The sequence below is a fragment of the Leopardus geoffroyi genome, chromosome B1 (genome assembly GCF_018350155.1).
Source record: "Leopardus geoffroyi isolate Oge1 chromosome B1, O.geoffroyi_Oge1_pat1.0, whole genome shotgun sequence".
Lineage (NCBI taxonomy): Eukaryota > Metazoa > Chordata > Mammalia > Carnivora > Felidae > Leopardus > Leopardus geoffroyi.
In genome coordinates, this window is record NC_059327.1 from 149,286,720 (window position 1) to 149,310,212 (window position 23,493).

Sequence of the window (23,493 nt, forward strand, 5' to 3'; positions counted from 1 at the left end):
CTTGTCTTCCATTCACCTTCAGAACCCATCTTCTGTCATGTTCGCTACTGGGCTCAATGAAAGGCACCCACGTCCTGAAGCTTTGTGAGATTTTTTTCCACATTGGAGTGATAGCATCTTCTGGAGCCTGGAAACATTGTACCTTAGTATAATATTTAGCATACTCTTCCTATTGTTATTGTGATGTGATGTGATGTGTGCATCTTGTCCATATACTATCATACAACCAACTTTATGTCAAGACCTACATTTTTGTTTTCCCAAATTATCAATCATCATGTTCCATAAGATATACCATATTATTTACTAGACTTTCTTAAATGGGTTCTATTGTAATTAGAAATTGTCCATTAAAAAGTATCATTTTCATTTTAATATATTTAAAACGAACTCCTAAAATGCTGCAGCCATTTCCTCCAGAATATTTAAATATTTCATGCATTCTCCTAACAAATATCCTATAGTACTGTGCCCGGTGCACGCTATTGACAAAGTTCTCTACACGGTATCATTTCCTAACTCTAGAAATTAATTTTTAACTTGATCTGTATCTAAATTGTGTCTTCAGCTCTGTGCTCTGCAAACATTTAACCTCTGCAGATCAGTGTCTGAGGGAACCGCTGTCATGGTCCCTAAGAAATGGATTTCAGCAATTGTGCTGCTGCAGCTCTGCTATGCTGGCTGTGGACTCTGTGGGAAGGTCCTGGTGTGGCCCTGTGACATGAGCCACTGGCTCAACCTAAAGATCATACTGGAGGAACTCACAGAAAGGGGCCACGAGGTGACCGTGTTGGTGTCTCCACAGAGTTTCATCATCGACTACAGCAAGCTTTCTGCAATGAACTTTGAGGTGATCCCTGTGCCACAAAACAGAGAGACTGCTGAGAAAATGCTAGATGACTTTTTAGATATAGCTACTAATGTTATGCCAACATTGTCACTCTGGCAGTCAGCAATGAAACTGCAACAATTCCTTCTTCAAATAACTGGACATTTAAAACTCCAGTGTGAGAGTGTAGTCTACAACCAGTCGGTGATGAAGAAACTCCAGGAAACCAACTACAATGTAATGGTCATAGACCCAGTGTTACCCTGTGGAGAGCTGATTGCTGAGTTGCTGGCAGTCCCTTTTGTGTATACACTGAGGTATTCCATGGGTTACAAGCTGGAAAAATATTGTGGGAAACTTCCGGTTCCACTTTCCTATGTGCCTGTTACTGTGTCGGCACTATCAGACAGAATGACCTTTCTTGAAAGGGTAAAAAATTTAATGTTCTCCACTTTCTTTGACTTCTGGATCCAACAATATAATACTCAGCTTTGGGACCAGTTTTACAGTGATGCATTAGGTAAGAGAGTGCTCCTCATTCTAAAGGAGTTAGGAAACTTAGGTGGTTTAAGAAAAGCCTAGGAAAATGAAAAGAGTGTATTTTTAAAAGTTTCACTTTCACATAAAACTTCATAAGTGATATCAATGATTGTTATCAACAACCGATTGGGAGGGAGAGGCAATAAAAGTCTTGGTTACCCTTTCTTTAAAGTCATCTAACCATTTTGTAAGAAACCTTGATACTTAAAGATTGTTATCAAAACAAAACAAAATATGAAACACACTAATAAATGTCAACCTAATGGAAGATGTATTTTTTGTCCAATATAGGGTATCACAAAAAAGTCTTGTATACTGAGTTTTCATAGTGGAGGAGATTTGACTTTTTATTGGTCAAAAAAGTGTAACGTTTGTTGTAAGAATAATATAATCTCCTTGCCTTATTCCAGTAATAAACTGAAAACTGAGCTATGTTAACAATGGGATTAACTTTGCATGTAATTTATTTTGCCTGAATTGTTTCCCACAAATTTTGAGAATCATGGATTATTACATTCAAAATTTATAGTATTCTCTGTGTTGAATCTGAGTCCCTGACATTCTTATCCCTTTTGTAAATTTGGGATGAAGCTTCAGTAAGTCTTAAGTGAATTGTTTCATTGTAGCTAGTCATACTGAAAAGTTTCCTAGGATGCTTTGTACTTCTTCGGGAAGTACTACACAGGAACTTGAACAATGAAATGGAAAACTAAAAAATTATAGTTTTAGGTGTTGAAAGAAGCATTTTTTTTTTTTTTACTTCACTACTTACATATATATTCCATCTATTTTTAATGGTTTGCATTTTTCTATCAGGAATGGTTTTGCTTTGTTATTTTTGCACAGATAGCTCTCATTTGATTCCATCAATATTAACTAATGTAACTCTCTGATTGTATTAGTTTTGTAGGTCTGCCACAGCTAAATACCGCAGACTAAGTGGCAGAAACAACAGAAATTTGTTTTCTCATAGTTTGGATGCTAGAAGTCCATAACCAAGGTGTTGCCAGGCCAGTTTCTCTTCAGGCCTGTCTCCTAGCTTGTAATGTGACCACTTTTTTTGCTATGTTCTCTCATGGAATTTCCTCTGTGTATATATAATCCCAGTGTCTCCTCCTCTTCTTATAGGAAGACCAGTGATATTGGATTAAGGCCCACTCTTAGGACCTCACTTAAGCTTGATTACATCTTTAAAGGACTTAACTCAAAATATAATCAGATTTCAATACATGAATGTTAGAGGAACACAAGTCAGTCCATAACACTGACTTCCCAGTAGATACCTTTTTTCACAAACGTATATTCAAAGGAAGGCACTTTAAAAATCCTGAGGTTTATACATGATTTAAATCTATACTATGCCAATTTCACAGTAAATAATTTAAGCACCAGAAACACTACCTGGGTGTAGGCAGTGTGTTGGGCTCTATGGATTTAAAGTAAATCAGACAGTATCTTGGCCTCAATTCTATTGTCAGAAAAGAAATGCAAGACATAAAAACATAAATATATTCTGAAAACTAAGGATGTTTTCCTAGTTCTAATCAATAAGATTTTAGGACATTTGTCATATTATGCATAAATAGGGGAAAGTTATAAGATTCTGTATATATAAATTTTATGGATTAAATGTAGTCCTTAGGATCTGTGGTAAGTTTTAAACTCTATCATCTTTAACAGGTTTGTTTGTTTGTTTGATTGTGTACTTTTGTTGATTTTCATTCTCTCATTTTCTTTATCAGGAAATTCTGAATGCACCATGAATATGATTTAATTCTCAATCTCATAATAAAAGATAACTAATACAAATGGGTAAAAAAATTCAAACGGAACAAAAATATATATAATGAATAATAACTGGCTTCATATTTCTTCTACATAAGTATTATTAACTATTCTTGTCATTACATCAAGATATTATCTATGCATCATTAAGCATAAGTATTTATATATGTCTTTTTTTTTCTTTTTTGCCAATAGGAGCTATTACTAAATATTCATTTTGCCTTTCTTTTTAACAAATATATATTTGACACAGAATATTTTAAAATCTACATTATTCTTTACATCGACTTAATTGTAGTGATGTCAATGGATCTAACAAATCATTAAACTATTCATTCAATATCTACTCTCCTAGCAACTATCAAGTATATAATACAATATTGTTAACTATAGTGACTATGTTGAATAATAGATCCCTAGAACTTCCTCATCTTGTGGTTGGAATTTTGTACCTTTTGACCAACAATCCCCATTTGCCCCAGCCCCGAGCACTGTTAACCAGCATTCTACTCTCGTTCCCGAGTTTGGTTTATGTTAAGTGAAATAAAACAGACAGAGAAAAACAAATACAATATAATTTCAGTTACCTGTGAAAAAAGCAAACAAACAAAATAACAAGCTCATAAACAGAACAGATTGGTCATTACCAAAGCAGGGGTAGGGGCTGGGTAAAATGGGTGAAGGGAGGCAAAAGGTACAAACTTGCAGTTATAAAATAAAAAGTCGTGAAAATGTAATGTACGGCATGGCGACTATAGTTAATAATGCTACATAGCATATTTGAAAGTTGTTGATAAAGTAGGTCTTAAAAGTTATCATCAAAAGAAAAAAATTCTGTAACTACGTATGGTTATGGATGTAAACTAGATGTGTCGTGTTGACCATTTAGCAATATATGCAAATATGAAATCACCATGTTGTACATCTGAAATTAATACAATGTATGTCAATTATACCTCAATATAAAAAAGGAAAAGAAAGATCTAAAATCAATAATCTAAATTTCCACCTTGGAAAACTAGCAAAAGAAGAGTAAATTAAATTCAAAGTAAGCAGAAGAAAATAAATAATAAGAATTAAAGCAGAAATCAATGAAACAGAAAACAGGAAATCAACAGAAAAAATCAAGGGAAAAAAATGTGATATGTTGAAAAAATCAATAAAATTGATCAGACTCTAGCCAACCTAAACAAAATAAAAAACTTAAAAGAAAGGATATCACTACGGATGCTATGGACATTAAAAAGGAAAATTTTGTACTATGATTTGCTCATATAAAACTTGTACCCCTTTTTTTCTCGGTTCACCTTCTGGGAGCCCTATGATTCAGATGTTTTTCCTTTTTTAATGAGGCAGCGAGTTCTCTAGCTTTTATATCACACTCTTTTGCCTTAGTTTCCCTCTTTTTTTCTGGTTCATTTTTCTCCATAAGTTTGTCCCCTATACTGCTGATTCACTGTTCTGTTTTATCCATCCTTGCCACCATGGCATCCATTTGAGATCACAGCTCAGTTATAATGTTTTTTATTTTGTCCTAAATTTTAACCCTTTTATCTCCCAGAAAGGGATTCTACACTTTTTTCAATCCGAGCTAGTATTCTAATTATGATTCTAAATTCTGGTTCAGACATCCTGTTCATATCTGTTTTGATTAAGTCCCTGGCTCTCATTTCCTCCTATTCTTTCTTTTAGAGTGAATTCCTTTGCTTCATCATTTTGAAGGAAGAAAAAGAATAAAATAAATAAAAATTTAAAGATCAAATGAAGGATTCTAGATCCTAGGTGTGTTTTGGGCTTGTGGATGAAAGAAGCTTGGTAGAATAGAGAAAAAAGGGAAAGAAGAGAAAAGGGAAAAAAAGAAAGAAAAGAAAAGGAAAGGAAAAAAGGTTGGAAAATGGATGAAAATTTTTAAATATATATATAATAAAATAGATTCAAATGAAATGAGGAAAGTAAAATGGAATAAAAAAATTAAAAAATACAGTAGAAAACAATAAAGAAAAATGTTTTTTATAAAGCATAAAATGAAATTGACCCTTTTCTCTTTCTGTATTCAAGAATAGGAAAGAAAAGAAAGGAAAGGAAAAGAAAAAGAAAAAGAAAAAAATTGAATAGATGGATCAGAGAAAAGAATAGATATTATTGAAATTACATCCAGTTTGCCCTAACAGTCAAACTATGAAGCACTTTATAGTCCATAAACTAGCAGGCAGAGAGACTGGTGGTGTTCCTCTAGAGCACACTTGGAACAGTTGGACGGACTTGGTGTAACGGCTCTGTTCTCCACTAGATGGTACTGCTTAGCTTATTGGTGTGGATCCTTGTGGCACATGTACACGTGTATGCGCATGCATAGAAAAGGTAAAAATGGTATCACCTGGCTAATAGTCTCTGGCAACAGAACTCTGTGGTCTCTCCCACCGGCAATAAAACACCCCTCCTTTGTCTCTGGCTACTGTCCACCCCCTACTTCTACACTGTCATGATCAAGCTGTCAGCCTACCAAATGGCACCTCTCTCCAAAATTTTATCTCAGATGAGGATGTGTTTCTAAACCCCTCACTTCTGAGGTCCCTGTGGCTTTGACCTGCTCTGACCATCTGAGGGAGTATCTTGCCGAGCAATGGCCAGGTATCAGCCAGTCCACAGGAACATTTGTGTGACCGTGCTGCTGCAGATGCCAGAGACTGCTGCCAGGTGCCAGCCTGCCCCAGAAAAAGTCCATGAGATCATGTAGAAGCAGCGTTTCAGGGATTATGGTAAATCAAAACACACCTCTGGCATGAAGCTTCACCTCCCTCTAACGTCTTTGTTCCAAGACCAGCAAATGTGGATGTTCTCTGGGGTCTGCTGAGACCTTTGCCTGTGAGGAGGCCGCACAACCTCTACCAAATGTCTTTTCACCAAGGGAACTGCCTCTCTCCCTTGTGGTCCGAGGACCCTTCAATCCTGGGGATTGGCCCTTCCCACCAGAGCTCCACCAGTTATCGAGCTGTGGAGTTCCAGAATCTGTGCTCCCCTGTTTATAGAGTCCTAATCATATTTAAAGCCTCTCCTTTCTCCTTTCTTCCTTTCTTGTTCAGTCCCTTATGGGTATTTCCACTCATTCACTTTCTCTCCAGCTACTTTCAGGGAGTAAGTCCTTTGTCTCTGTCCTCTCTCCACAAGCAAAAATAGCTCCCTACACTCTGCAGCTTCTCTCTCCCAGTTCACCTCTCTGTGCCACATACCTGCCAAATTCTGTGACTCAAGTTATGTAGATTGTGGGGTTGATCCTCAGATCAATCTTATAGGTGTGCAAGATGGTTTGTTGTTGTATTTCAGGGATGAGTTGAATTTCTAGCTGCATTTTATGGACAAAAGGAGCAAAAAATTCCATGTTGCTCCGCTATCATGGTCCCTCCCCTTATTTCCTTTACTTTTGATTGCCTTTGTATTTGTAACTGTGCACCACTATCTGAAATATAGAATTTTAGTCAATACTTTAATTTGGGTATTTCTTAAAATGTGATCTATACATTATACACAGTAATTTCACCAAGGGAGTTGGTAATCAAGACAGGATGTCACACACATGGAATAAGACAACTAAAGTACATAAATATATTGACGTGAAGGTTGTGAGGTGGGGTTTTCATCCAATCTCTGGCAATTTCAAGTTAAGTTTCCTTGAGAAATTCCTCTTCATTATTAAATTAAGGCATCTGACCATATAGCTTCAGATGTAAATTCAAGCACTACAAAGCAATGACTATAGAAAGAGAGTCTATCCATTCTGTGTTGCACATGATCACCAAGTTTGCTTATAATCCTTAAAAAAGGAGATTTCTCATCTGAATTTTTCTTTATTTAGGGCAAAACATGTTTCCTGTGTCTAAAACTGGTTGACCTGGTCATTTGCAAACACTCGTTCTTCTCTACAAATCTTCTAAAATTAATACGTAGAATATCCCTTTCAAAAAATATAATTCAAAGATAACACTAAAATAACTGTGTGATATTGGTGACATGTATATTTCACATTCCAAAGGGGGTTGTATTGGGTATGAATCAGGGAATTCCTACTAAGAAAATAGTGGCAAATCAGTTGTAGTGGAAAATAATGGGATTTTATTGAGGAAGATAAAGTAAACAAATACTGGTAGGATTCTTAAACAATAGGAGTAAATCAGAGACTATAATAAGCTGGAAGATAGTTAGAAAACCATTGATAGGGAATTTGGTGCTGATATGCTGGGGCTAATCTGTCATCTGCCATTTAACTGGAGAGAAACAATGAGTATTAGGTTCATCAGTACATGGAGTTGTGGTTAAATTTTAGATTGAATTTGTAGTTGTGAAACTTCATTTGCATATTACTATTCCTACCCAAATATATTCTTACCTTCTCTCCTCTCGCCTCTCATCCTTCTTTTCCTTACCCCCTTTCCTCCCTCCCTCCCTCCCTCTTTCCTCCCTTATTCTCTTCCTTCCTTCCTTCCTTCCTTCCTTCCTTCCTCCAACCCCCACCCCACTTTCTTTCTTCCCTCCTTCTCTTTCTCCCTCTCTCCTTATAATCTTAATTTCCCCTTCCTTTTAACATCTAGATGTGATAGATAGCTAGACGACAAAGATTTCCCTTGTTTGTCAGAAAATTAGTGGTACATTTTATCCTAAAAAACATATATGCTAATAACTTTCACTTACCTTTTTTTCATTTTCTCCAGGAAGACCCACTACATTATGTGAGGTTATGGGGAAAGCAGAAATTTGGCTAATCCGGACATATTGGGATTTTGAATTTCCTCGTCCATACTTACCTAATTTTGAGTTTGTAGGAGGGTTGCACTGTAAACCTGCCAAACCATTACCTAAGGTATGTCTATTACAGTGGAGGATGTTTTGTGTACCGTATAATATAATCCTATTATTTCTTTATTTAAAGCGTGTTGCCTCAATAACAGAGATATACTATTTGCTACTCCAAATCTATTTTACAAATCATAGGAGTCTTTTATGAATTATATTACGTTTTTGAACTTCACTTTGATATTTCAGCTGAAGAAAGAAGTGATTCAAGTGGCATGTTAAAATATCAGTGTGTTGAGCACCTGGCTGGCTGGGTCAGTTATGCATCTAACTCTTGATCACAGCTCAGTTCATGATCTCACAATTCATGAAATCGAGCCTTCATGTCGGTCTCTGTGCTGTCAGTGCAGACCCTGCTTGGGATTCTCTCTCCCTCTCTCTTTGCTCCTTCCCCACTTGCACTCTCCCTATGCCTCAAAATAAACAAATAAACTTTAAAATAAAATAAGACATCAGTGTGTCTATAGTTTGGGTACTGTATGGAAGGAACAGGAAGGTACAGCCTTGGAATTCCCTCAGGAAAGTGCTTTGGTCTTCCTAACAAGTGTGATGGGGTTATGAGGTGAGACAGTTATGATTCCTTGAGCGATAACGATGCCTTCATGAGAACTCTCAGATAGATTTCACAGACTTTGGTCAGTAAGAAGTAAGTGTTGACAGAAGACATGGAATTAGGTAGCAATTCTTGGATAACAGTGACCTTTACCAAGACAGAAAATAATTCACAGAAAAGCTTTTTTGAGATGACAAGGATGGATTCAGTTTAGACCTATTCACTTTAAGGAGCCAAAGGAATTTTCAGGTGGATATTTCTAGGAATCATTCAGGTAATGCAAGGTCTGGGTTTCAGCAGAGAGCATTAGGAACAGATTAGGTAAAATAGTCAAAGAACTGAGAAACCCAGTCACTGAATTTGTTCTTTAATACCATGATGCCTGGTTTCTCTGAAGTAAAAAGGAAAATCGTGTACCACATTCCAAAGTCACCAACAAATAAATATTGATAGCCAAAAATGTTGGAAGAAGACAATATTGAGAAGTAAAAGAGAATAAGAGAAAAACATGATAAGAATATTGTATTTAAGTCTCTTTATCAATAACTGTCTTTATAAAAGAATTGAAGAGGCAGATACTCATTTGCTCGTGTTGCAGATAAACAAACATAATCTCTGAGACAATTGCAGGTTAAATAGTGCTCTTAGGAGAGTTATCAATTTCTATTTAGGATAAAATACACATTTAAGTTTAAATCTTATGGCAGGATTCTGAATATGCTTTTCTTACCACTCAAGTTATAGCTGCAGGTAAGCTCTACTGAGTGTTATTATAGCAGATAATGAACCAGTATCTGAACAGAGTTACAGAAAGAGATGTGACATATTCCTTGCTCACTAGATAAAATCCCATACCACACTATTATATTTATCTTCCCATCCTCACTTTTCACACACACACAAATTTCACAAAATAGTTCAGACATGTTTTTGTAAAGGAGGAAAAATTATTCCATCCCAAGCCCAATTACTAATACAAACATTTGGACAATATGGACACCAATCATAGCTTATATCCTGATGAAAAAATTATGCCAGTCATTGGATACACAGAAAAAAAAAAAAAACAATGAACAACAGCCAAATCAAGAATCCAAATCCAGCTGCTAGATGTGTAAGACTTCATGTACGTGTGTGTGTGTGTGTGTGTGTGTGTGTGTGTGTTTATTCAATCACTGTCCTTAGGGTGGTAAATCAAAATGGCAAAACACCAATTCCTGGGACTTCAGAGATATTCTCCTAACATTAACTAAGCTAAAATAGCAATCTACTTTCATTTATGACATCATCCTTTCCCTAGTAATTTTACTACCTTTAAATTTATAAATACATTGAGAAATAAATATAATTGATAATTGTAATAAATATATTGAGAAATATTACAGGGAAGCCACAATAGTTGCACAGGGCATGCATAACAGATCTCTAGAAGTTGACATTCACATAAATTACACTACAAAAGACTGTAATCCCAGACTTTGCAGAGCCCAACCTGCATAACTGTAAGTGGTGACCCAGAAAATTTTATTTGTCGAGAAATTTATATTTACCAGTGCACTAAGGCTCAAGTTAAGGGCATGTCAGCTACTTGTGATAGGGCAGACAAATAATGTCTCATAAATGTTATCATGATAGGACAATAGCAGAAGTTTACCTTTTAAAACATGTAATTATATATTGAAGTTCTAAAAAATTCATTTGTAGGCCGATTAGTCAGGAAAAGAATAAACATGAGAAAAATATCCTGAATGCCTAATAGGGAGTTAGATTGATTTTTTAGTAATTTATTGGATCTAAATTGACATGGTACAATTTTAACACATGTCATGCATAAATGAGAAAACTTTTCTTCCCCTACGATCCTGCATATTTGCGATGGAAATAATTTTGTCTTTGTAGGAAATGGACGAATTTGTCCAAAGTTCAGGTGAAGATGGCATTGTGGTGTTTTCTCTGGGGTCAATGGTCAGAAACCTCTCAGATGAAAAAGCCAACCTCATTGCCTCAGCCCTGGCCCAGATTCCACAAAAGGTTAGTACAACATTGGATCCTGGTGCATAGCAACTCTGCCAATTGGAGAGCAAGTGTGGCTAACAGTTCTCTTTCTAGAGCAAAGTTGAAACACTGAGCATAACTAGTACCATCTGTAAGTAAAATTTTTTCAAAATATTAAAACGGTGTATTGGGGCACATTTGATCACTTGTTTAATAAACGTTTGCATTGCTATGGAAATACATCTTTTTACACTATCATTTATTTTCAATGAAATAGAGATTAAAATGTTAAGATCCCAATAACCTTTTCAAATCTTAGGACCTGCACGGAGTACTCCTCAAATTCTCAAGAATGTTAACTCCAAGGTCCAGGAAAGGAGAGAGGTTCTACATAGACAGGAATCATACTCAAGGATATACTTTATATCTCTAGGTTTTATTAAGATTTTATCATGATCTAGTTGGTTTAGAAATAGAAGCTTCATCTTTCTAAACTGAAATTTCTACAGTTAAACACAATTAAAAATCCTAGTGTTATTATCAAACAGTATGTATTTTCTGATTTATGATACTCAATTAACTTTTTGTTGTCATTATAGTTCGAGATTTCTACTCTTTATATACTCCTGTTCATTAAATACCCTAGAATTCATTATATTGGCATATTAGTTAAACTATATAAAACTCTATAACCGTGAGTGCACTAATGAGGCCTGTTAAACCTTTGAATTTTTATTTCTAAGCTTTTCTGCTAAAATTTTGCCATCTGAGAATGGGGAAAAAAAGGAACTCTCTTGCACTGTTGGGAATGCAAACTGGTACAGTCCCTGTGGAAAACAATATAAAGGTTCCTCAAATAGTTAAAAATAGAACTACCCTATGATCCAGCAATTTCACTGCTAGAGATTGACCAAAGAATACAATACTACTGATTCAAAGGGATACATGCACCTGATGTTATGGCAGCACCATCAACAATAGTCAAATTATGGAAGGGGCACAAACGTCCATCAACTGAAGAATGGATAAAGAAGATGTGATATAGATACACAGTAGAATACTATTCAGCCAAAAAAAAAAAAGTGAAATCTTTCCATTTGCAAAGACATGGGTGGAGCTATAGAGTATAATGCTTAGCAAAATAAGTCAAAGACAAATGCCATATGATTTCACTTATACGCAGAATTTAAGAAACAAATGAGCATAGGGGGAGAAAAGAGAGACAGACAAACCAAGAAACAGACTCTTAGTTATAGAGAACAAACTGATGGTTACCAGAAGGGAGGAGTTTGGGGGGGATGGGTTAAATAGGTGATGGGCATTAAGGAATTCACTTGTGATGAGCACTAAGTGAGTTATAGAATTGTTGAATAAAATAAAAACTTAAACAGTGTGCCACTTACTTATATTCAATCTGAACTTAGTCATACAGAGCTCACCCCTAAAAGTATGTAACAAAAGGTTAACATCCCAAGAAGATACTTTATTAAATAATTACAGAAGGCAAACCTCTGTTTCCTCCTCCCTCCAACTTCAGAAGGAAGGAGAACAAGGCAGAGAGAAAGGCAGGCAGGCAAGCAGGCAAGAAGGAAGGAAGGAAGGAAGGAAAGACAGAAGAATGGAGAAAGAAAAAGAGGCAGATGGAGGGAGAGAGGGAAGAAGGAAAGAAGGAAAGACTATCATTCAAAAACCAGACAATACAATTTTAAAGCTAATTATATTTCTGGAAAACATTGCATTTGAAACATGAGAGTTAGGATGGCCTTATGACATAAATAAATTTACACAGTATTCATGTTTATTTTAATGTTTTTTAGAATCTCCACACTCTGGTTGATTAAATTAGTCTTTTCTTTTCTCTGTCTTCACTTACAATCTCACACCTCAATACTTTGAGTGACAAATATAAAAATGATAAAACTATATTTAATAGACTATTAGCACAAGCCCTTTTTGACAACGTTGATGTAAACAGTCCCACTATATCTCCATGTTTGCAAACTATCCCTTATGTCCACTTTTCTCACTATCACATAAAGTAGTGGTGGGCTACATGACTTATAAATAACTCTATAGCCTTAAGATGACTTCATTCTGTGTTTTCACTTGGAAAATTAAAGTACCGTCTTCCACAGGTTTTATGGAGATACAAAGGAAAGAAACCAGCCACATTAGGAGCCAATACTCGGCTCTATGATTGGATACCCCAGAATGATCTTCTTGGTAAGACTGAGGAGAAAAAAGCTGTACAATTGGAAATGGACAAGTAAAGTGACTGTTTAACAACAAACAAATTCAATAAGTATGTAATTAAAAATGTCACATTTTAGGCTAAAATGAAAAACACAAGAAACAAGAAGTGTTGGCAAGGGTGTGGAGGAAAAGGAACTCTCTTGCATTGTTAGTGAAAATGCAAACTGGTGCAGCCACTCTGGAAAACAGTATGGAGGTTCCTCAAAAAAAAAAAAAATAGACCTGCCATATGATTCGGTAATCACACTACTGGCCATTTACCCAAAGAATATAAAAACAATAATTAAAAGGGATACATGCACCCCTATATCTATAGCAGCATTATTTACAGTAGCCAAGATATGGAAGCAGCCCAAGTGTAACCGATGGATGAATGGATGAAGATGTGGTATATTTACACAATGGAATATTATTTAGCCATAAAAAAGAATTAAATCTTGCCATATGCAAAGACATGGATGGATCTAGAGAGTGTAATGCTAAGAGAACTGAGTCAGAGAAAGACAAATGCCATATAATTTCACTCATATGAGGAATTTAAGAAACAGCAACAAAAGAAATGAGCATAGGAAAAATAAAAGGGAGACAATGCAAGAAACAGACTCTTAACTACAGAGAACAAATGGATGGTTACCAGAGGGGAGGTGGGGGAGGGGTAGATCAAACAAATGCTGGGGATTAAGGTGTGCCGTTATGGTGATGAGCACTGGGTGAAATATGGAATTATTGAATCACTGTGTTGTATATCTGAAACTAATAGAACACTGTATGTTAACCATACCGGAATTTAAAATAAAATTTAAAAAATAAATTAAAAACTAAAGCTAGAAAAAATAATAAAATGTTACATTTTATTTACGCTTTCAAAGCAGAAATAATTTGAGAATTGGCTGTGGATTTTATAGATTCAATGCTTTCTTCGGTTCACAAAAGAGCATCTTCAATTAAGACTCTCATTATTCTTCAAGTTTCAATCTCAGTTCAGGTGTTACTTTCTCAAGCAAATCTTTCTGCACAATGCAGAGGGAACTAATTCCTCCTTTCCTGGGATCGTTTTCTATGTGCATAGAAATAGCCCATGTGCTTAGCTTTTATGGAAAATGCTGCTTTCTTCATTGACTTACCCTTAGTTTTTTCCCTGTCTCTTCCTGAAACTCTGTTAACCTGTCTTAATGAAATCCTCACCCACTTCTCACCCAATTTCCGACCTAGGTCATCCCAAAACAAAAGCTTTTATCACTCATGGTGGAACCAATGGGATCTATGAAGCTATTTATCATGGGGTTCCTATGGTGGGAGTTCCCATGTTTGCTGATCAGCCTGATAATATCGCTCACATGAAGGCCAAAGGAGCAGCTGTGGAGGTGAACATAAACACAATGACAAGTGAAGATCTGCTCAATGCCTTGAGAACAGTCATTAATGAACCTTCGTAAGTACTACTGCTTTTAAAGGCTTACCATTCTTTATACTGCCCATCACTCCTGGAAAAACATCCATTGTCTCATGCCTTTTAACTGATTTATTTTCAAATAACAATCATAACATTATCAATATAAGAACCACTCTATTATTTCATTTCCCATACACTGGAGTAATTTGCTGAAATTGCAAAAAAAAGACTAATACTTCAAATATTTTATCAATGTAATTTCAAAATCAATAATTTCCATGATGACATAAACTCCCAGATATTTTTTTAATAATCTGCTTATAAGTATAGACACACATATATATGCTTATTTAAATAGTATAACCATTCAGTAAGTACAAAACTGGAAGTGATAATTAACACTGTCATTCAAAAATACCCATCATTAATGCTAACTATATACCATTCAGCAGTTTATGAATATACACAGGGAGGAGAAATATAGAGTAGGCAATAATTTTATAAATATTGGTTATTACTATGTGTTGATTTTTTTTTATTATATGAAATTTATTGTCAAATTGGTTTCCATACAACACCCAGTGCTCATCCCAAAAGGTGCCCTCCTCAATACCCATCACCCACCCTCTCCTCCCTCCCACCCCCCATCAACCCTCAGTTTGTTCTCAGTTTTTAACAGTCTCTTATGCTTTGACTCTCTCCCACTCTAACCTCTTTTTTTTTTTTTCTTTTTTTTTTTTTCTTTTATCCTCCCCCTCCCCCATGGGTTCCTGTTAAGTTTCTCAGGATCCACATAAGAGTGAAACCATACGGTATCTGTCTTTCTCTGTATGGCTTATTTCACTTAGCATCACACTCTCCAATTCCATCCACGTTGCTACAAAAGGCCATATTTCATTTTTTCTCATTGCCACGTAGTATTCCATTGTGTATATAAACCACAATTTCTTTATCCATTCATCAGTTGATGGACATTTAGGCTCTTTCCATAATTTGGCTATTGTTGAGAGTGCTGCTATAAACATTGGGGTACAAGTGCCCCTATGCATCAGTACTCCTGTATCCCTTGGCTAAATTCCTAGCAGTGCTATTGCTGGGTCATAGGGTAGGTCTATTTTTAATTTTCTGAGGAACCTCCACACTGCTTTCCAGAGCGGCTGCACCAATTTGCATTCCCACCAACAGTGCAAGAGGGTTCCCGTTTCTCCACATCCTCTCCAACATCTATAGTCTCCTGATTTGTTCATTTTGGCCACTCTGACTGGCGTGAGGTGATACCTGACTGTGCTTTTGATTTGTATTTCCCTGATAAGGAGCGACGCTGAACATCTTTTCATGTGCCTGTTGGCCATCCGGATGTCTTCTTTAGAGAAGTGTCTATTCATGTTTTCTGCCCATTTCTTCACTGGGTTATTTGTTTTTCGGGTGTGGAGTTTGGTGAGCTCTTTATAGATTTTGGATACTAGCCCTTTGTCCGATATGTCATTTGCAAATATCTTTTCCCATTCCGTTGGTTGCCTTTTAGTTTTGTTGGTTGTTTCCTTTGCTGTGCAGAAGCTTTTTATCTTCATCAGGTCCCAGTAATTCACTTTTGCTTTTAATTCCCTTGCCTTTGGGGATGTGTTGAGTAAGAGATTGCTACGGCTGAGGTCAGAGAGGTCTTTTCCTGCTTTCTCCTCTAAGGTTTTGATGGTTTCCTGTCTCACATTCAGGTCCTTTATCCATTTTGAGTTTATTTTTGTGAATGGTGTGAGAAAGTGGTCTAGTTTCAACCTTCTGCATGTTGCTGTCCAGTTCTCCCAGCACCATTTGTTAAAGAGACTGTCTTTTTTCCATTGGATGTTCTTTCCTGCTTTGTCAAAGATGAGTTGGCCATACGTTTGTGGGTCTAGCTCTGGGGTTTCTATTCTATTCCATTGGTCTATGTGTCTGTTTTTGTGCCAATACCATGCTGTCTTGATGATGACAGCTTTGTAGTAGAGGCTAAAGTCTGGGATTGTGATGCCTCCTGCTTTGGTCTTCTTCTTCAAAATTCCTTTGGCTATTCGGGGCCTTTTGTGGTTCCATATGAATTTTAGGATTGCTTGTTCTAGTTTCGAGAAGAATGCTGGTGCAATTTTGATTGGGATTGCATTGAATGTGTAGATAGCTTTGGGTAGTATTGACATTTTGACAATATTTATTTTTCCAATCCATGAGCAGGGAATGTCTTTCCATTTCTTTAAGTCTTCTTCAATTACCTTCATAAGCTTTCTATAGTTTTCAGCATACAGATCCTTTACATCTTTGGTTAGATTTATTCCTAGGTATTTTATGCTTCTTGGTGCAATTGTGAATGGGATCAGTTTCTTTATTTGTCTTTCTGTTGCTTCATTGTTAGTGTATAAGAATGCAACTGATTTCTGTACATTGATTTTGTATCCTGCGACTTTGCTGAATTCATGTATCAATTCTAGCAGACTTTTGGTGGAGTCTATCGGATTTTCCATGTATAATATCATGTCATCTGCAAAAAGCGAAAGCTTGATTTCATCTTTGCCAATTTTGATGCCTTTGATTTCCTTTTGTTGTCTGATTGCTGATGCTAGAACTTCCAGCACTATGTTAAACAACAGCGGTGAGAGTGGGCATCCCTGTCGTGTTCCTGATCTCAGGGAAAAAGCTCTCAGTTTTTCCCCGTTGAGGATGATGTTAGCTGTGGGCTTTTCATAAATGGCTTTTATGATCTTTAAGTATGTTCCTTCTATCCCGACTTTCTCCAGGGTTTTTATTAAGAAAGGGTGCTGGATTTTGTCAAAGGCCTTTTCTGCATCGATTGACAGGATCATATGGTTCTTCTCTTTTTTTTTGTTAATGTGATGTATCACGTTGATTGATTTGCGAATGTTGAACCAGCCCTGCATCCCAGGAATGAATCCCACTTGATCATGGTGAATAATTCTTTTTATATGCCGTTGAATTCGATTTGCTAGTATCTTATTGAGAATTTTTGCATCCATATTCATCAGGGATATTGGCCGGTAGTTCTCTTTTTTTACTGGGTCTCTGTCTGGTTTAGGAATCAAAGTAATACTGGCTTCATAGAATGAGTCTGGAAGTTTTCCTTCCCTTTCTATTTCTTGGAATAGCTTGAGAAGGATAGGTATTATCTCTGCTTTAAACGTCTGGTAGAACTCCCCTGGGAAGCCATCTGGTCCTGGACTCTTATTTGTTGGGAGATTTTTGATCACCGATTCAATTTCTTCGCTGGTTATGGGTCTGTTCAAGCTTTCTATTTCCTCCTGATTGAGTTTTGGAAGAGTGTGGGTGTTCAGGAATTTGTCCATTTCTTCCAGGTTGTCCAATTTGTTGGCATATAATTTTTCATAGTATTCCCTGATAATTGTTTGTATCTCTGAGGGATTGGTTGTAATAATTCCATTTTCATTGATGATTTTATCTATTTGGGTCATCTCCCTTTTCTTTTTGAGAAGCCTGGCTAGAGGTTTGTCAATTTTGTTTATTTTTTCAAAAAAACCAACTCTTGGTTTCGTTGATCTGCTCTACAGTTTTTTTAGACTCTATATTGTTTATTTCTGCTCTGATCTTTATTATTTCTCTTCTTCTGCTGGGTTTGGGGTGTCTTTGCTGTTCTGCTTCTATTTCCTTTAGGTGTGCTGTTAGATTTTGTATTTGGGATTTTTCTTGTTTCTTGAGATAGGACTGGATTGCAATGTATTTTTCTCTCAAGACTGCCTTCCAGGTTATCTGAGACTCCATTATTTTATTCAGAGGCAAAACTCAAAGGATAGTTATCACATTCTGTTTATATTACTGAAATCTGAAATTCAGGAGGTAGAGGAGAAGGTAAACTCAAAGGCAATGTTGTGCAGCTTTTTTTTTTTTTTTTTGGTGGAACTAATCTATGTAAAACCATCTATTCAAAGCCCTACTTGCAGGATTTTTTAGACAAAGGGGTCAAGGTATTGATTCCCAAGCAGGAGAACACTCAATGTTTGCTTTATACCCAACTTAAAAAGTCAGTGCTAGTAGTTCATTTTCCACTCTCACACACATTCCAATCGAATGATTTTTATTAAATGCATTTTAAGTCTTAATTTTCAAAATAGTCTTGGTATCATCAATTCAGGAGCTGGATCTAGGGTTAAGAGCTTCATCAAGGCTTACTATGATTTTCTGTTTCTCATAAATGATGATCTCGATGTCTAATGCATTAGACTTGCTGGGTTGTTAATTGCTGACAATGTGGTTCCTTTTACTAAATATCAGAGTAAATCAGTTCTGTAATTTTTTAAAACTCTACTTTATTGCATAGAATGCCAGTAAATTTTATTGTAAATTTGGAAACTATTGATGCAAAAGATAGAAACATAAGTAATCAGAATTTTCCAGTAAAATACCTAAAATTATTTCTTTTGAAATATCTTACCATTAACTCTAAACCTAATTCTAATTCTGAAATTATCTGGGAACAAAAGGGTTTACTGTAGAGTGTATATATGGATATATTTAGTTTCCATTTTTCTTAATCCATAAAGGAATTAAGGAACACAAAAGATTACACTTAAATACATAAACTATAGTAATTTTAATTAATTGAATGTTTTGAGATAACAGTCATATAACATTAGTGTATAATAAAATATTAAATGATCATTTTAAGTATGAGCAAAGGTCTTTCTTTTCACATTGATAGGAAAGTATATTTTACAAATGCAAGTTTATCTATCTAGTATATATGTATTTCAGATTTTAAATCTCTGTCTATAAATGGAAAAAACCTTGAACAAAAATATGATTTGGAAAAATAGGCATTTATTGCCACCACAGTTTGCCTGAAATGTTTTAGGATGAGCTATGTGAAATTCTACTTAACCCTACCTATATTACAATCCAATTGAAATAGTATGACTATCCTTTCTCCCTGCACACCAAAAAAGAATACAAGTAAATTACCCCCTGCTACTGGATCTAGCATACCATGTTCACTGGTGATTGGATGATCACGTTCCTCCTTTTCCAATCCCAAATGTCCAACTCACATCAGGACATCTCTTCGCATTTCACCAACCTTCCTTTAGCTTCATGTCTCCATTTGGAACTTTTATTTTTAACACAAAACCAAAATAAAATATACTAATTCTAGCTCACCAGCCAAGAAATGTCCAGTGAAGACATTACTTGCCTTTCAAATACATACTTATTCCCATTGTCGTTTGAGAGATTAGAGTTGTTAAAACTCTATATAACTATTGCTACAGTGATGTCACATTGATTAGGGGCAATAATTCTAACAAGATATTTCTATTTATCTGAAAAACTCAAAGTTCATGTCCTTGATACTTCCAAAATTACCCTATTATCTTTACCCAATCTTGATATTGCCTATATAGACACTGTGTTTCGCATTACAAAAACACAAGTGCGTGCAGCAGAGGAATTATCAGAGTCAAGGTCTTAGACACCGAAGAAATGGTTTACTTATGTTAATTATCAGTTACTTGTCTATCGTCATGAACTAGCCAGAGATTAGAGACCATGCTTATGGAACTTCTTATGGATATTTTCCCACAATATTGGGTTATTCACAGTCTTGGTTTTGGAACGATCCTGGAAACTATACTTTACACAAGATCAAAATTGCTCCTTGGAAAAATTAGGCTATACTTTTGTAACAAATTTATTCCATCTCCTATGTTTGCATTTCACCGCATTCTGTTAAGAATATATTTCTTCTACATCCTCTCTTAACACCTCTTTTAAGATTCTATACAATCAACAAAGTTAATGTCTCACAAAGAATGAATTTTTTCTCAAGGTATCTATGGCCTTTGGCTTAATTAACATATAACATGCATGACATATTGCCTATAATGAGAAGAAAACCTTTTTCTAATTTCTATGTAATTTCTCATTTGTCTATTTTTGCCTACCAGTTATAAAGAGAATGCTACAAGGTTATCAAGGATTCAACATGATCAACCTGTAAAGCCCCTAGATCGAGCAGTCTTCTGGATAGAGTTTGTCATGCGTCACAAAGGAGCCAAGCACCTGCGTCCAGCTGCCCATGACCTCACCTGGTTCCAGTACCATTCTTTCGATGTGATTGGTTTCCTGCTGGTCTGTGCAGCAACTGCTATCTTCTTGGTCACAAAATGTTGTTTGTTTTCTTGCCAAAAACTTGGTAAAACAGGAAAGAAGAAAAAGAGGGAATAGATCTTTCTAAGTTTGGCAAAGGCCTTAATGGGCAATCCTGTTCATTCTAGCCACAGTGACCTTAATGAAAACACATTATCTCCATCCTGTTTTCAAAATTCCCTTTCCTCTACCTTAGCTTAGAGATAAAGCCTAGAATTCAACAGGATCATTAACTAGTAAACATGTCCCAGTCTTCTTTTGTCTTCTCCCAGGTGCCTTTACCCTCTTCTTCTCATTTTCCTGACACAGGGACACTAATAATTTTATGTATACCCTATTCAAAATATCACTATTTTTCAGTATGCTTAACCTTAGGAACGTGCTGGCTGACAACATGCTGAATCCTCAGGAACACACAAAGTATGAGCTGAATGTGATGGATGTAGGGAACATAGAAGACTAAACTTCACAAGTTCCCCTAGAATATACAAATCAAGGAACCACCATAAAAGATTAGTATGCTATAATAAGAGTAATTATTTCTTTTTGCATAAAAATAAGCCCTTCTGCTAGCCCAAAGCGACTGGAGTCAGAGCCTATATTGATAACTGTAATAATGTATCATTCTAGGGAAAGTCTACAAATTCCCACTGAACACACAGATAATCATGGCCTATGTTCCCGCCTGTAATCAACCAGTACTCTTGTGTGGACTCTAATGCAAGGGTCTGGGGACTTCCCTCAAACAAAAGAGATTAAGTGGGTCATTATTTGCTCTCAGGGACAGAGAATGTCAGCAACGTTAAAGATGAAGAGATCATTTATGGAAGAAATAACTAAGAAATATAGAAAAGACTTTAGTACTTTTATGAAATGTTTAATTAACAGTACAATTGATAAAGTTAAATGCCAATTTAGTATATTGAAAAATGACTAATGCACATAATCTATAATCACTCTTTATAATCAAATTTGTTCAGTTTTCTAGCAAAAACAAATATTTACTTGGAATATAAGATCATTGTATCATTTTTCAGTCTTTGTCTTCTACAAATTTAAATTTATTAATTAAGCATTATGCCAAGGACGTATGGTATTAGCAGGTCTACATGACTAAGGGCATGCTATAGTAAATAGTTATGCAAAGATCATATTTGAATCAGCTTTGCATTAATTTAGCAAATAGATTAAAGACTGCACTTTCTTTACCCTTTATAAACTTAATGACATGTTCTAATTAAAGTTTTAATTCCAGTATTAGCTGTATAGTTGAGGCAATAAATAACATCCATTGGCTTACTGAAAATTTTGAAATCTGTTGTCATTTCAATGTGGCATTTTGAAAATTACTTCCAATTTTAAAATAACTGAATGATATATGATACATGAACATATAAGAATTTCTTTTTGAATATGTACATGACTGGAAATGCAAATAAATTCTTAAAAAAATTTTTTGTGAAGGCTGAAAATGTGTTTGTTAAATGTTAACATTTTAGTAGTTGATTCATGTTGATGTGTTTTTAATTTTACAATTTGATTATGTTCCCAGAAGAGCTGCTTTTGTTTGTTCTATGCCCAGTTCACTTTCTGCTATTGGATTGCAGTAAATGGCTTAAGGTCCAATGAGAGGTTGGCTAGCTATTCATGGTGTTGAGCACTACCCATGTTCAGACACCCATTTGGTTTCAGAGACTGGCCACCTACCACATAGAGATTTGTTTCTGTTCAATAGCCACTGCTCGCCTCCTTTCTCCCCTCCTACTGGTTATCTTCAGGTTTCTTCCTTTGCCTGAACATCAGAAGGCAGCTGGCAAAAATTCCTGTTAGTTAGCTGTCTAACTGCAACATGCATTTGGATAATAAACAATTAAATAAAAATAATACATACGCACATACATACATTTATACATATGTATACATACATACATACATACATACCCACTGAAAATGAACTTTCCTGAGCAGTTGTTTGTAGAACTATTCAAATGAGGAAATTCTCATCCCTAACAAGCAGAAAACAAGTCCTATCAGAGCACTGTTCCACAGCCCTTACATTCTCAGAACTTAGAGATACTCAAGAGGCTGCACTTAATACTTTTACTTATTTTGTTCATAAGCATTACATGTTCCCCTTATCCTCTGACAGCATCTCCTCTAGTTAGGGTTCTTTACCTGATAGGGTGATCCAAAACTTCATCCATAGCAAATAAACGTCAGCAGCTTAATTACCTTTGGTATTTTGAATCCATGACTACAGCCAAGAGAGTAACACAATCTCTGACTGAATTCTGAAAAAGAGGAGCTCAAAATAATCAAGAAACATTCATGGTTTATAATCTAAGTAAATCATGGCCATATCATTCCTCTTTTGAGAAATGCAACCTCCAACTGCCTGACTTCAAGTTGTAATAATGGAAAACAAACTTGTCTAAGGAAAATGGTGACACATACTTGTAGGGGACTCATTACCATTTTGAACCCCTTGAGATCTGAACCCATGTATTCAAACTAAAATACAGAAGACTTTTTATATGAGACTCTGATTTGAAGCATACGTTGCATCCTTTGAGACAGAAACTAAAATACATAGGATATTGTCTCCCAGCTAAAACCCTGAAAATCTTTCATTAGCTAAGGGGGAATTTGGTAAAATCAGCAAATTCCATGAATATTAGACTTTGCTGCATTTCCTTGGCTGTAAATATGTTTCCTGGTCATACACAATGTTGATATCAAAACCAACATTTTTACTAAGGCCTCATGTGCATAGTTTGTGATCTGGCAGAAATACTACAGATAAGGTGAAGGGGAAATCTGTTACCTTGAAATTATAACTATTTCTATGAAGAATAAAATGGTTCATCCTTTCAGTGGAAGGTGACCAATTTTTCTACTTTCTAGCTAGCTAGAACCCTAGGCAGTTTACCATATTGGGAAGGAGGTGGGGACATATTTGCTAATAACAGATTGAGCATGTAACAGCTGTCACAGCCAGATGAGCCTTGGTGAGGTGAACTCCTTGCTATGCATTCATACATAGTTTCATCCCAGTCTTCACTGCTTTGTGCATGAGCTTTATGATAAAATTCTGGACTATCTGGAAAAAGACTCCAACAGGACAGGACTGCTCATCCAAACCACCTTATTATTGAGACC

At 35.7% G+C, this 23,493-nt stretch overlaps 1 protein-coding gene across 5 annotated transcripts in view; it reads left to right on the forward strand.

The window, feature by feature from the left end:
* The window catches only part of LOC123595904 (UDP-glucuronosyltransferase 2A1), a 58,881-nt gene extending 37,084 nt beyond the window's left edge, over window positions 1–21,797 (forward strand). For 2 of the 5 annotated variants that reach the window (XM_045473841.1, XM_045473838.1), the window contains 5 exons: window positions 7,861–8,009; window positions 10,455–10,586; window positions 12,686–12,773; window positions 14,016–14,235; window positions 20,133–21,797. In XM_045473841.1, the coding sequence (XP_045329797.1) occupies window positions 7,861–8,009; window positions 10,455–10,586; window positions 12,686–12,773; window positions 14,016–14,235; window positions 20,133–20,412 (869 nt within the window). In that variant the 3' untranslated portion in view covers window positions 20,413–21,797. Of the gene's footprint in view, window positions 1–589; window positions 1,350–7,860; window positions 8,010–10,454; window positions 10,587–12,685; window positions 12,774–14,015; window positions 14,236–20,132 lie in introns of those variants that run through there. The other 3 variants (XM_045473842.1, XM_045473839.1, XM_045473840.1) reach the window with 2 other exon arrangements.
* Window positions 21,798–23,493: the final 1,696 nt, after the last annotated feature.